The sequence below is a fragment of the Otolemur garnettii genome, unplaced genomic scaffold (assembly GCF_000181295.1).
Source record: "Otolemur garnettii isolate 467f Iridium unplaced genomic scaffold, OtoGar3 scaffold00057, whole genome shotgun sequence".
Lineage (NCBI taxonomy): Eukaryota > Metazoa > Chordata > Mammalia > Primates > Galagidae > Otolemur > Otolemur garnettii.
The window spans coordinates 8,671,998-8,685,009 of NW_003852452.1; the positions used below are offsets into that span (position 1 = coordinate 8,671,998).

Consider the following 13,012-nt stretch of genomic DNA (forward strand, 5'->3'; position numbering starts at 1 on the left):
AAAAAAAAAAAAAAAAAACACAAACATGAGCTGTAAAATCATAATTATCCTTCTGTACCTAGTTTCAATGTTACCTCTTTCACTAAAGTGTTTTAAACCCTTCCCCCACCCTATAACCACTCTATCCATATACTTTACCAATCACTCCAAAGGGAATTAGTCTCCATTTTTCAAAGTACCAACAAAGCTGGATATTATAGATTATAAAATTTATTTCATCCTGTTTTGTATTATGGTTATCTTTGTTCAGTGCTCTCCTCCTACCAGACTGTAAACTCAGAGCTCTCCTCTACCTCTGTAATATGCCATTCAATGCTCACTACTTTTTTTTTTTTTTTTTTTTTTTTTTGCAGTTTTGGCCGGGGTCCTACTCACTGAGCCACAGGTGCCACTCAAAAGCTCCCTATTTTTTTTTTTTTTAAAGAGAAAATCTTGCTCTGTCTCCCAGGCTAGAGTGCAGAGATACAATCATAGCTAACTGTAGCCTCAATCTCCTGGGCTCAAACAACTCTGTCACCTCAGTCTTCCAAGTAGCTGGGACTACATGTATGCACCACCATTCTTGGCTAATTTTCAGTATAGTTTTGAAAATAAATTTACATCACTTAAGAAAAATGAGATACTTATAAAAACTAATTTCTAAAGCTTTAAGATTTTTTTAGGCATACAGAGGACAGAATATGCAGAGAATTTATTAAAAAGGTACTAAGGCTTATAAAGTATGAACTATTTTCATATCACTAGGTGATATTTCACCAAATATTACCATGATTATAGAAGTGTGACAGGATTAATCACTAAATTCTCCTGGCAATTTCCTTACTATGATGCTGTTAAATTAGATATTGAATTCAGGCATCCTCAAACTATGGCCTGCGGGCTGCATGCAGCCTGCCTAGGACATTTATCTGGCCTGCCAGGTGTTTTTGCCACTGCTGCCTGTCCTGCTTAGCAGCCAACTTGTCCCAGGGCCTGCAGTCTGGCCCTCCAACGGTCTGAGGGACAGTGAATTGGCCCCCTGTTTAAAAAGTTTGAGGACCCCTGAAAATGTAGGTGAGCTTTAGTCTTCATACTACTCAATTTATATTAATGAGTATCAGGAATATCAGTTAGTAAATATTCACTAGCCAAAAACATCAGATGAAATACATGCTTTTATATCAATAAGGAATTTGAGATACTAAATAAAATTACCAAAATAGTCTTGTAATTGCCTGATTTTGGTGGTAGGGGCAGGAACCCCAGAAATCAGTCCTACCTAAGATACATACCAATTATGAGAATAGTTGTCTTCTTTGGAATAGGGGTAAATAATCTTTCCACTTTTTCCAAATAACACTGTCCCCTGAGGATTATAATCTTCAAAAAAAAAAATGGAAAAGACATTAATAATTTTCCCTACCCATAAACAATATTTTATTAGGATGTAGAGGTTAGCCTGAAGGTGTACAACTTATATTTATAACCTATTTATGAGAATGCCAATGTTTTTAGAGGCTATAATTTACACATTGTATCTATAAGCAGACTTAAAATTTTTGAATTATAATTTTAAAAAATATTTAGATTTAGCATTTCTCCAACTCTACCATCTCTTTCTAGGATATCCTGGGTGATGTAAAATGCCTTTGCATAAAGATACTAAGGTAAATGTATACAACTTTTAGCAATGGCCTAGTCAATCTCCACTCAAAATTTTCAGATGCCAGTGTTAGGTTTTAAGTGTTGGAAGCTGATGAATAAATATGAGCAGGATGTTGTAAAGTTTACTTTCAAAACCGAAAATTCAGATTATGACTATACAAAACTTTTTATTGGCTTTCTCCTGGCTTCCACGCACACCTGGGACAGAACTCAGGCCCTTTGTTATACTGCTTAGACTCGTTTTGAGAAGGGTTTGCCTTGACCAAAATCTATAGAGTGTGTAAAGACTATCTTTCCCACCAATAAATGACATTGAAATAATCATTTAAATATCACTTTTGACAATAAGTATTGTCATATATAATTTTGACACTAAGTATTGATATAAAATTATTGATATATCAATACGTATTGATATAAAATTATAACTTCTTTAAAAAAAATCAATGCAGAGAGGAGTTTTCTCAGAAGCAGGGTCTTTAAAAATAGGCTACAAGGCTACATAGAATCGGAAAATAATGTGATACTTAGGATGGTTTTAAAAACAAGATGTGAAAGATTTAATTCATCTGATTTTTAAGCATTAAGAAAACTTTGTTTAACCCTATTTCTAAAGCAGAGCCAATTATAGGGATGGATGGACAAGAAGGGCTGGAAACAGGCAAATAAAGAGGGAGAAGCTTAGAAAGATGATCCCAAGGATGTGTTAAATAAGTTATTATCACATTCTGATACTCATTTGACTGTAGCATTAACTGTTATGGCCTGATTTCAATGCCCTTTTAAAAATCTTCTTACCATTAACCTTTATTCAAGGCTTTTAAATCTGTCAACCTTCTCATCCCGGTGATTAAAATAGAATGCCGTCTCCACCCATTGAGAATTGGTCCCAGGCAGCACAGCAATGAACAGAGGACTTTCATGCCTAAGACTGAACCAAAGTGAGCTGAGAGTAGCAGGGAGACCAACAGCTGCTGTGCTTTTCAAGGTCCTCAGCTACGTAGGTGGGTGACCTTGGACTACACGGGAGAAGGACAGACAGAATGCTGTGTTCTGGGGCTCTGGGTCCTTTCCATTTGGTTCCGATACTAAACAACTTCTTTCTGGAACTGTGTTCTCTCATTCTGGAGAAGTTGCCCCTTTTCCGGGCAAACATTCCGGTTTCTCAGGACTGAGCCTCCCAAACCTCTTCTCTGCGCCTTTATAGCTCTCCGGGCTTACCTGGGCTTCACCTTTCAGTGTCACTGTCTCTACCCTTTTCTTTTTTTCTCCTTAATTAGAGAGTTCCTGGAGAACAGGCTTGGCATCTCCAGATCTACATTTTCCTAAGTGCAGACTTTTGTACTGCAGAACCAAATTAACTCCCTCGTTTTTTCCAGTGTTGCCAAGTAAAATGAATATGGCAGAATGAGCAAGGAGGGAGAGAAGTGATTTATTTTTAGTTTTTTTAAGTAGTATAGAGGAAAAACAAAATGCCAATGGAGAAAATGAAGAAAGACTCCCTGGAGGAGTATTCTTAAGGTCTGTTTACAAAGTCTTATAAATACAAAAGATAAGAAAATTTTACAAAGGGATTTGGTTTGTTCAAGTTATATTGACAGAGTTAAGCGCTCAGGAATTCAGAGACAAATTCATATATATATATGAGACTAAGAACTTAAAACCAGCCATATTCTTGCTTTATTAGAAAGCTTACTTTTTTTTTTTTTTTGAGACATAGTTTCACTGTATTGCCCTCAGTAGAGTGCCAAGCCATCACAGCTCACAGCAACTTCCAACTCGTGGGCTCAGGGGATTCTTTTGCATCAGCCTCCTGAGTAGCTGGGACTATAGGCGCCTATCACAATACCCAGCTATTTTTGTTGTTGTTGCAGTTTGGCCGGGGCTGGGCTCAAACCCCGCCCCCCTCAGTATATGGGGCCAGCGCTCTGCCCACTGAGCCACAGGTGCAGCCCCTAAAGCTTAGTTCCAATTATACCACAATTACAGAATGACCACCCTTGAGTTAAGCATGATCAGTTTTTATCTTAGGATGAAATGAGGAGAAAGAATTCACCCACCTGTGATCATGTTTTGAGTGATAAAATCCATCAACTCAAGCACCTTGGAGAAAATGCCGAGGGATGCCTTCCGATGGCGGTTTCTCACAGAAGCTGAATCACCAGCACAACCAGCTACCCAGGAAGTTATCCCAGCAAGAGTCCAGATTCCACCACCTCTTCTACACACCAGTGGACCTCCAGAGTCCCTCTGTAATAGTACCAAAGAAAGAACATCTTAAAAACAGCCATGGTTAAAATACTTCATCAGTTCCAAAAACATCAGTACTCATCTCCTACTGAGAGGAGCTAGAGGCATAGAAGTCCACTAGATATTGTCCACATTTTTGGTCATACATTCTGTCCTTACCTCATCTGGTTCCAAGACAATATTGTCATCTAGATGTAATCTTTTACACCTACTGGCTGCAATCTTATAAGGCCTAATTTTTACTTTTTTTTTGGAATTGCCATCTTCATTCCAAAAACTTAGCGGAAGAAGGGGCTGTGGTTGCAGATGGATGCTTCTGCTATAGCTTATCACTTATAATTGCTGGATAAGTCTAGGCCATCTGATGCCAAGCTGATAGCATCAGTAAATAGAGCCTACCAAAGTTGTTATAAGGCCTCAAGTCTTTGGAAACAAGAGCTTGGGGAATCACATTTTGTCTCAGGGAGTGTATATAAAGAATTATATTGGCTCTCATGTTAGAGAGTAGAGAACTCAAGATTTTAGGATCCTGTCTTCCATAACATTCCAGAGCATATGCTGCTTTGAGAATAAGTTTCAGACAATCTTGTTTTAAAGTTTCCTCAAAAGGTATAGAATTGTTTTTTTGAGGACTTCATTTAAAAAGGAATTGCCTCTAATGAATGCAGATAGTACAAAGCATTTTTAGCCAATCTGTGTTCCAATTTAGACAGTGGTACCAGTGTAAGATACTATCACCTCCCTCTCAAACTCCTCCATCATTCTCTTAAAGAAAAACTTACAAATTCTTCCAACAGATAATTTTAGGGAGCTTCCCACAACAGTTTCAAGCTGCTTTCTGGCAAGGAATAATGACTCTCTGCTTCTCTACCTAAAAAAAAAAAAAATATATATATATATATATATAAAATATATATATGAATATATATATAAAATATATATATGAATATATATATTTTATATATGTGTGCGTACACACATATATATAAAATAATTTATTTAAAGACCTATCTAAAATTTAAGACTCATGTCTTTCACAAGTTGGTCTCCCTTTCCCCTCTCTCTCTCTCCTAAAGATCACACAAATTGATATTCTTTGTGAAGTTGTTGAGTCAGTCTTGGGAGGCCATTGTCATTCACATCTCTTACCCAACACTTACTAAAGCTATGTGTCTTTGGTCAAACTTTGTGCCAACATTCTTCACTAAAAAAAAAAAAAAAAAATCACCATAGTCAACAAAATGTCAAATAAAGGATAAGGGGTCTAATAAGATTGTTGAAGTTGTCGTCTTGCTTAATTTCATCAGTTTGAACATGTCGAAAATAACCCCTGCCTCCAAGTCACCAAAATAAAACAGGTATAGGAACAGGAATGGGCAAGGGGATGGGACAGAATTCTCTGAGTTCAGCTAAACTGGTTCCATGGAAGCCAGATGGAAAGATGAGGGAAAAGGAATTGTGACACAGTAGCTCCCCTCAAAGGAGCTCATGGGGAAAGGCAGGATCCACTTTTAGCCGTGTTACAGAACAATGGGGCTGGTTTATGCCTTTGTACCTGGCAGGCATCCATCCCCCCATCAAGAAAACCAGCGCACAGCATGGTCCTTTCCAGAGCAGGGAGGTTCATCCTCTTGAGTATGGCGTTACATGTTCTGTCATCCATGATGGTAAGTTCCACTTCTTGTAGAACATTTGAACGTGCTGATGCTGTAGAGAAAGATCTGATAAATTAGTCAACAATTGTCCTCATTGAAACAAATGAGAAGCCTACAAGTTCAAAACTCTCTCAAACAGATCTTTAAAGGTAGAAGTCACTTTTAAAAATGTGAATTACATTTGCTTCTAAAAATCATGTGATTTTAAAAATTCAGATTTTATTAAATCATCACTTGTGTACATTAATACAGTCATGGGGTACAATGTGCTGGTTTTATATACAATTTGAAATATTTTCATCAAACTGGTTAACATAGCCTTCATGGCATTTTCTTAGTTATTGTGTTAAGACATTTATACTCTACATTGAGTAAGTTTCACATGTACCCTTGTAAGATGCACCATAGGTGTGGTCCCACCAATCACCCTCCCTCCACCCATCCTCCTCCCTCCCCTCCCCTCCCTCTCCTCATTTTTAAGATAATACAAGCCATTGTGGCTTCTATGTGCTTATATATTACACCAGAAGAAAAACTTTAGTCAATACTTTAGGCAAACTTTAGGCAATATTTTATAAAATTCTTTATTTAAAAAAGTGACAATGTATTTTTTAATATTCAAAGTATAATGGACAGAAATTATGTATATTCAAGATATAGATGACATTTTGATATATATATGCACTGTGAAACAATTACTATAATTGAGATAATTAATATATCCATCACCTGATATAGTTAACCTTTTTGTGGGGAGAATACCTAAAATTTACTCTTAGCAAAGTTCAGGTATATAATACAATATTATGAACTGCAGTCAGCATGATGTATATTAGGGCTCCAGAAATTATTTACTGTATAATTGATCTGTACCCTTGAATCAATCAACACCACCCATTTACCCCAAGTCCCTTGAAATCACCTTTCTACTTTTTGTCCTAAGAGTTTGACTTTTTAAAAAGTCACCATATTACAGACAAGGAAGCTTGACCACTGTCACTATTTCCTGATTATCCTTTTACCATACTCCTCATCTCTCATGGTTAGATCTAGGGTCCATCGGACATACCTGAACACGAAGGCCACAGGAGTGATGGAAACAGTCTTAAAGGAAGTACAGACTTTTCTATGGTGAAGAAAACCAGAGAGCTTCTCTAGGTCAGAAAGTATGAAGAAAAAAATAAATGTATTACTTACGGCCAAAAAATATTATTTCTGCTTCCCCTGGGTGTACAGAGTCCTGGAAAAAGTATTATGTACCCTACTCTCTGAAATCTTACCCCATCCACTGGCCACGCAAAGAATCCCTGCTTCAAGGTTATGATCTCTGTTAGGAAGATAGATGGGTTGAGCAGCAGTTCCTGAAAACAACAAAGTCATGAAGTTCATGGACAGGCAAGTGATATTGATTATATATTGAATATATGTGAAGAAGTAATAGCTGTTGATTTCATAGCTTTTATATTTTTCCTCCTAAATATAATGGGGACATATTTTAACTTTTTTTTTTCACACAAAGCCATTTCACATTTATAGAAATTTAGAAAAAAATGTGGAAAAAGTGAAACAAGTGTTACGCACTGCTCTACATACTACCATGAGCCCCCAAACTACAAACATTTTGGAGTATGTCTTGTCTCTGAAAAGATAGCAGTGCTCAATAAGTACTGGATGAAAAGCTATGTAGCAAGTACTTTCCTAGGCCTCCATGAACAAGCAGAAAAAAAAAGCAGCCTTCTGTTGTGGCAGAGCCTAAAGACAGAAGAGTGTACATATGGAGGAGGAGACACAATAAAGTATGTAGTGGTTGAATAATACTTGCTCTGGAAAAATCAGAGTGTGAGAAAAAAAAAAAAAGAAGGCTGGAGATTAGGGAAGATGGCATGGGAGCAGTAGTTTTAACCATGGTGTCATGGAAAGTTTTATTGACTAGATGCCACTTAAGCAAAGGCAGCTGAGGGAGGGAATCGTGCTGTTGTCTGGGTTGAAAGCATTAGATGAGGAAACAGAATGAGCAATCCCTGTAGCAGGATCACGCATGCGTGTTTGGGAACAGCAGGGAGGCCAAGACGGCTGAACAGATTTAAGCAAAAGAAGTATAGTAAAAAATAAAGCAGAGTTGAGATTCACGACTGGGGAGCGGAGGATGTCAGATGATGATCCCATTTTCATCACAGTACAATGGGGAAGCACTGAAGTGGTTTGAACAGAGTGACAGTCTGATTTATATGTTCAAACATTATTCTGGCTGCTGGCTTGAAAAAAATGAAAAGTAGGGATGAAGAAACAGGAGATCAAGAGAATTTCAGAGATCATTAAAGTTAATGCAGGTAAGAAATGATGTTAGAGTGGCCTGGCACAGGATGATAGAAGAGAGAAGTGGCCGGGATAGAAGCAACAGGACTTTCTGATCCATTGGATATACCATATCAAAGAAAGAAGACCAAAAACTAGTCTGACGCTTTTAGCTTAAAAACTTGAAGTAAGGAATTGTAACTGAGATGAAGGAGCTAAGGGTAAGCGAGTGTGGGATGTGGGGGCCAAACAGGATTCTATTTGAAATATATTAAATTCGAAGTGGCTGTTAGCTATCCAGATGGATGATCAGTTGGCTCTCTGAATCCTATTCCTTCTAGAAACACAGAGGCACGAGATCTGGAATAGTTTAAGGACGTGGTGCTTAAAGCCTTGACACTGGAATGGCATCAGTAAGGAACTGAGCACAAATAGGGAGTAAGACGTCCAAGACTCAGCACTGTCGCACTCCAACAACAGGCCAAAGGGAAGACTCATCAGAGAAGAATGAAAAAAGGGTGCCAAGGGGTGGGAGGAAAACTAATGGGTTCCTGGAATTCACACAAAGAAAATATTTGCAGAAGAGAATATGAGAAATTCTGCTAAAAACTCCTGTTGGGAAAGATAAGAGTTGAGGATTTACCTTTAAATTCAATCACACTGGGGTCATTTGTGACTCTAATAAGACGGAGCAGTGGAAGTCCGATCAACTTGGATGTCTAACAGACACCTTCACCCAGTACCCAGGCATCTAATTACGAGAACGGAGGAGAGGAAATTTGACATAACCAGCATAGATGACTCTTCAGAGTTTTCTATAAGAAAGAAACAGGGCGGCACCTGTGGCTCAAAGGGGTAAGATGCCGGTCCCATATGCCGGAGGTGGCAGGTTCAAACCCAGCCCTGGCCAAAAACTGCAAAAAGAAAGAAAAAAAAGAAGAAGAAGAAGAAACAATGGGGCAGTAGCCTCCTTTGATATATAGTTCCAGTTAGAGTTACTCTCCGGATTCTGATGACCTTGTTTTGCCTTCTGACTTTCTTGCACTGCTGTTGAGAAGTCAACTGCCACTCTAGTTCTCATTCATTTTTGGTAATTCTCCCCCCCCCCACCCCCGCCCTAGATTCCTTTAAGATCCATTCTATTCTTCTTAAATGCCACATTTTCAGTACATGCTTGGGTATAAAGTTATATTTTCTGTCATAGTTGGAGTTCCTGGGCTTCTTAAATCTAAAGATTTGGATCATCAAGTATGGTTACCCCTCAGCCACTTTCTCTTAAACGGTATTTCCTTTCCCTCATTATCCATATTCATGTCTAAGTTCAAACCGAATGTTTATTATATTCTTTCAGTCTCTCTTCTCATTATCTCTTACCCGCTTTGTCTCATCTAGGTAATAACTTCAGATTGTCTAGTTCCCTACATCTAATCTGGTAAATAATCCTCACACTGAGTTTCTCATTTCAATTGTATTTTTAGATCTTCATGTTTTATGAGCTCCTTTTCAAATCTTCTTCCTATCCATAGAATATTTTCCTGTTCTTCAGTTATTTTTGATAGATATTTACTTCTTCAAGCTTAAGTAAAATATGCATATTTTCCATGCTGTATCTCGTTTTGACATCTGTAATTTTTGCAGGTCTGATTCTGGTTGTTCATGTTCCTGACTCTGTCTTTGATGGCAAATATCTCTGCATGTTTGTGTGCTCACATTAAAGTTTTATGGGAACACATTGAAGCTGGGATTTAAGGTTCATTTCTTCTGAGATTCACTTTGGCTTTTGCCAGAAGCTGATTATTCACCTGGAACTGCTTTAAACTAAAAATTTGCCTTGATGTTTTGGGGCCACACAGGTAATTCCAACTCCAGGAAACTTCAATAAGAGTAATGATTACAGATTCTTCTGAGAACTCTGCCCAAAGCCAGAGTTCCGAGTAAGTTTCTTTATTCCTTCATTTTGTGTGGCATACTCCCCTTCCCCCCCCCCCACCTCCTTCTTTCTCCTTAGCTTTCACGCCATCACCTATCAGAAAGTCTCAGGTTCTTTGCAGCTTAAATCTCTAGGATTTTAAAGATCAGTTGTATGCCTCAAGGGCAGTGGTCTGCTTTGGTGGCTGGCTAACCCCTCTGGAACTGTGCTCTTACTGTTTTTGGCTATCAAACACTTCTATTACTTGAATTAAAAGAAAGAAAGAAAGAAAGAAAGAAAGAAAGAAAGAAAGAAAGAAAGAAAGAAAGAAAGAAAGAAAGAAAGGTTTTTAGTATTTTATGAAGCATGTTTAAGTTACCTGAGCAGACATAGTGGTGGGTATCTAATCTAATGACAGAAAGGAAGTTTTTGATAATACTTTTAAAACTCTCAAACTCGTCAGTCAGCTGAATATGAGTAGATGGTCTATACAGCCCCCCGTAAGACACAGGAGTGCCTTAAAGTGCTGATTGGTAAGTACGCATACATAATTCATGACTGAGACTCCCAGCCTGAACAGCACTTTTTTTGTGTTTTAGAGACAGTCTTACTGTGTTGCCCTCTGTAGAGTACTGTAGTGTCATAGCTCACAGCAACCTCAAACTCTTGGATTTAAGCAATTCTCTTGCCTTAGCCTCCCAAGTACCTGAACAGCACTTTTTATTTGAACAAAATTTTAAAAATGAAGCTTAGCTACTCTTACTAGACATTCACATAGCAATTAGTTAACTTGTACATGATTAGCTGTTTTCTCCACTGCATTTTTGACATTCGAGCTCTCTCCACTTACCAAACTTCACTTTGTGAGTTAGATACAGCAGTGCAATGTCAGAACTCATAAATCCAAGGCTGTTGTATTCAGGATGGATGATGATTTTTGAGACGGGAACGTTCTGTTCTTGCTTATCCTTCTGAAAGAGGTTGTACTTTCCAGAAGTCACAGTCAGACTCTTAAGCTGCTTCCTAAAACCAAAGAGAAATGTTCCAATAAGTAGTTGTTCACCCCAAGCAAGACCTGTTGGTTTTATGTGATTAGATACAAAGTAATCAATAGACTTTTAAGCATTTCCAAGTCTTAAAGAAGTTTCTTTGTCATTGAATATTACCAATGGCTATACTTGCCAAATAGTTTGATCTATAAAAAGTCATGGTTTTCGGTCACAGAATGTTTACATTCTTTTCAACATTTTCATGGGCCATCAATTGTCTAAGTATTTGAATGTTGTTTCTTTTTCGTCTTTTTGTATACGAACTATGGTTTACATGTGCTAGGCCATTTTTAGCAGGACATAACAGTTAACTTTCTAGAACCATCCCTCCTTTTCTCTTATAGGCATCCTCTTTTGGTCAAGGATTTGCTATGTCTGCAAGGCTTTTCTGCCTCATGACTTAAATTCAGATGATTAAAACTTTGGCACATCCATTAACAGTTAATGTTAATACTTTATTACGATAAGGAACCATCACCCCTACACAACGCTAAATCCACCAATTATAGAGGCTGTCAAGGACCTTTGGGAATTTCTCTATTTAGTAGAGTGGGAAGGGTTAAAAAATCTGAGGAAAATACAAGTTTTGGGGAATCAGGAAGATCAGTGGATAAGTGCTCTAGGTGGTCAACGAAGGAAGATGAAATTTAGAGCATTGGCTCTCCTAGTCCCACAGCCATAAATCAAGGCTTGGCAAGTAATGGAAATTCACAACTTACGCATTGAGGCTAACCAGGCAGTGTGCTGCTGTAACAACCTGATCATCTTGGATCAAGCTCCCTCCACAGAAGTGGTGCTCCCCTAGCTTCAGGGAGACCTGCCCAAGACAAAGTTACAAGCACAGCTCAACCAGTGTAGTCTCTCCCTCAGAAAGACAACATCTTCTAGTCTGCACAATAGTCATCTTGCCACCTTCTAGATTGCAACATCTTGCAATCTTCTAGTCTGACATAATATCCTGAAAATACATAATATCCTGAAATAGCCTCTATGGAAATTTCCCATGGAAATATCTACCGGGTAGACAGGTAGAGGCAGCCAGGAGAAAACCCACCTATTAACCTGGACTCTTGAAATAGTTCGCCATTTTCTCAGTCAGAAATCAAGGTGGCTGAAATACTGACCTGCCAGGGATGGCTGCCCACTGCTGAATTTCTCCAGCTACTAATTCTAGAGAAGACCCCAGATGCCACAGCGGGTTCCTTCCTTTCCAAATCAGGTGCAGAAATTCCACACTCGAGTCCTGCTGGCAGAGCATGGGTATGCGCGTTTACACACAGAGCTTGGTGGAGTTCCTTTCATCAGGAGTCCCTGGACTGGCACAGACATTCCCCCGTCAACATTTTCCTCAGACTATCCCACAGCCCCCTCAGGAGGCTAGAGCTTACCTTTGCTACCATTACAGGGGAAGACCCAGGAGAAGGGAGCAGGCTGGGCCTCGGGTGGTTGACGTGGGGCTTACTCTGGGAGAATGCACATTACGAGAAAGTTAGGGCGTTTTAAAAATACTGGGAAACAACTTACGAAGTGATATTCGGCTTCAAGTTACCTTTGCTTGGTTCTCTTTCCTTGGAGGAAACTCCTTAGCACAAACATGATTAGCAAATATGCCTAAAAATTTGAAGTCCAAGAAATTTCTAGAAGGAAACCTGGCCTAGGGCCTGGATTGGGCCCGCACCTTCCCTTCACCCTTTACCCAGACGGGGTCTCCTGTGGCTGCACCTCCAGCAATCCGGGGGCAGGAGGGACGAAGCCACCCTCCCCAGCACACTCACCAGAGCTTCGAGAGACGCCAACGACAAGCAGCAGCAAGAAGCCGGCCCCGACCAGCGCGCCCATGACCCCTGCGCCCTGGGCGGGCTGGGCCTCTTCCCCACACGCTGTGAGCCCTGCGCGGAAGGTGGGTCCAGCCGTGCCCTTTATCCCTCCCGCGGCGCCCGGAGTGGCCGCACCTGCTGGCCCGGGGCTCCCAGGTGTTCCTTTTTACATCATCCCGGCCACCCCCGTCAGAGGCCTCACAGTTCTGCCCTAGGGCCCAGTGCTCCAGTGGCAGGAAGGCCGCTCGCAGGTGCGTAGATGTCCCCACGGATAGACCCCTTAGTGGCAGTGAATTCTGTCCCAGACCAGGGCATGTGATTCATGCCCAGCAGCAATGAGGCTGATTGTTTATGCTAGACCCCGCAGGAGAGCGAGTTCTGAAAGGCAGAGGG

At 39.7% G+C, this 13,012-nt stretch overlaps 1 protein-coding gene across 1 annotated transcript in view; it reads right to left on the reverse strand.

Annotated features, from left to right (window-relative positions):
• The window catches only part of OVCH1 (ovochymase 1), a 51,954-nt gene extending 39,313 nt beyond the window's left edge, over positions 1-12,641 (reverse strand). Inside the window, exons 1-8 of the mRNA XM_023514711.1 lie at positions 12,578-12,641; positions 11,927-12,045; positions 11,522-11,619; positions 10,604-10,776; positions 6,815-6,910; positions 5,450-5,601; positions 3,705-3,894; positions 1,272-1,359 (exon numbers count right to left, since the gene is read on the reverse strand). Of these exons, the coding sequence (XP_023370479.1) occupies positions 1,272-1,359; positions 3,705-3,894; positions 5,450-5,601; positions 6,815-6,910; positions 10,604-10,776; positions 11,522-11,619; positions 11,927-12,045; positions 12,578-12,641 (980 nt within the window). The remainder of the gene's footprint in view (positions 1-1,271; positions 1,360-3,704; positions 3,895-5,449; positions 5,602-6,814; positions 6,911-10,603; positions 10,777-11,521; positions 11,620-11,926; positions 12,046-12,577) is intronic.
• Between the last annotated feature and the right edge of the window lie 371 nt (positions 12,642-13,012).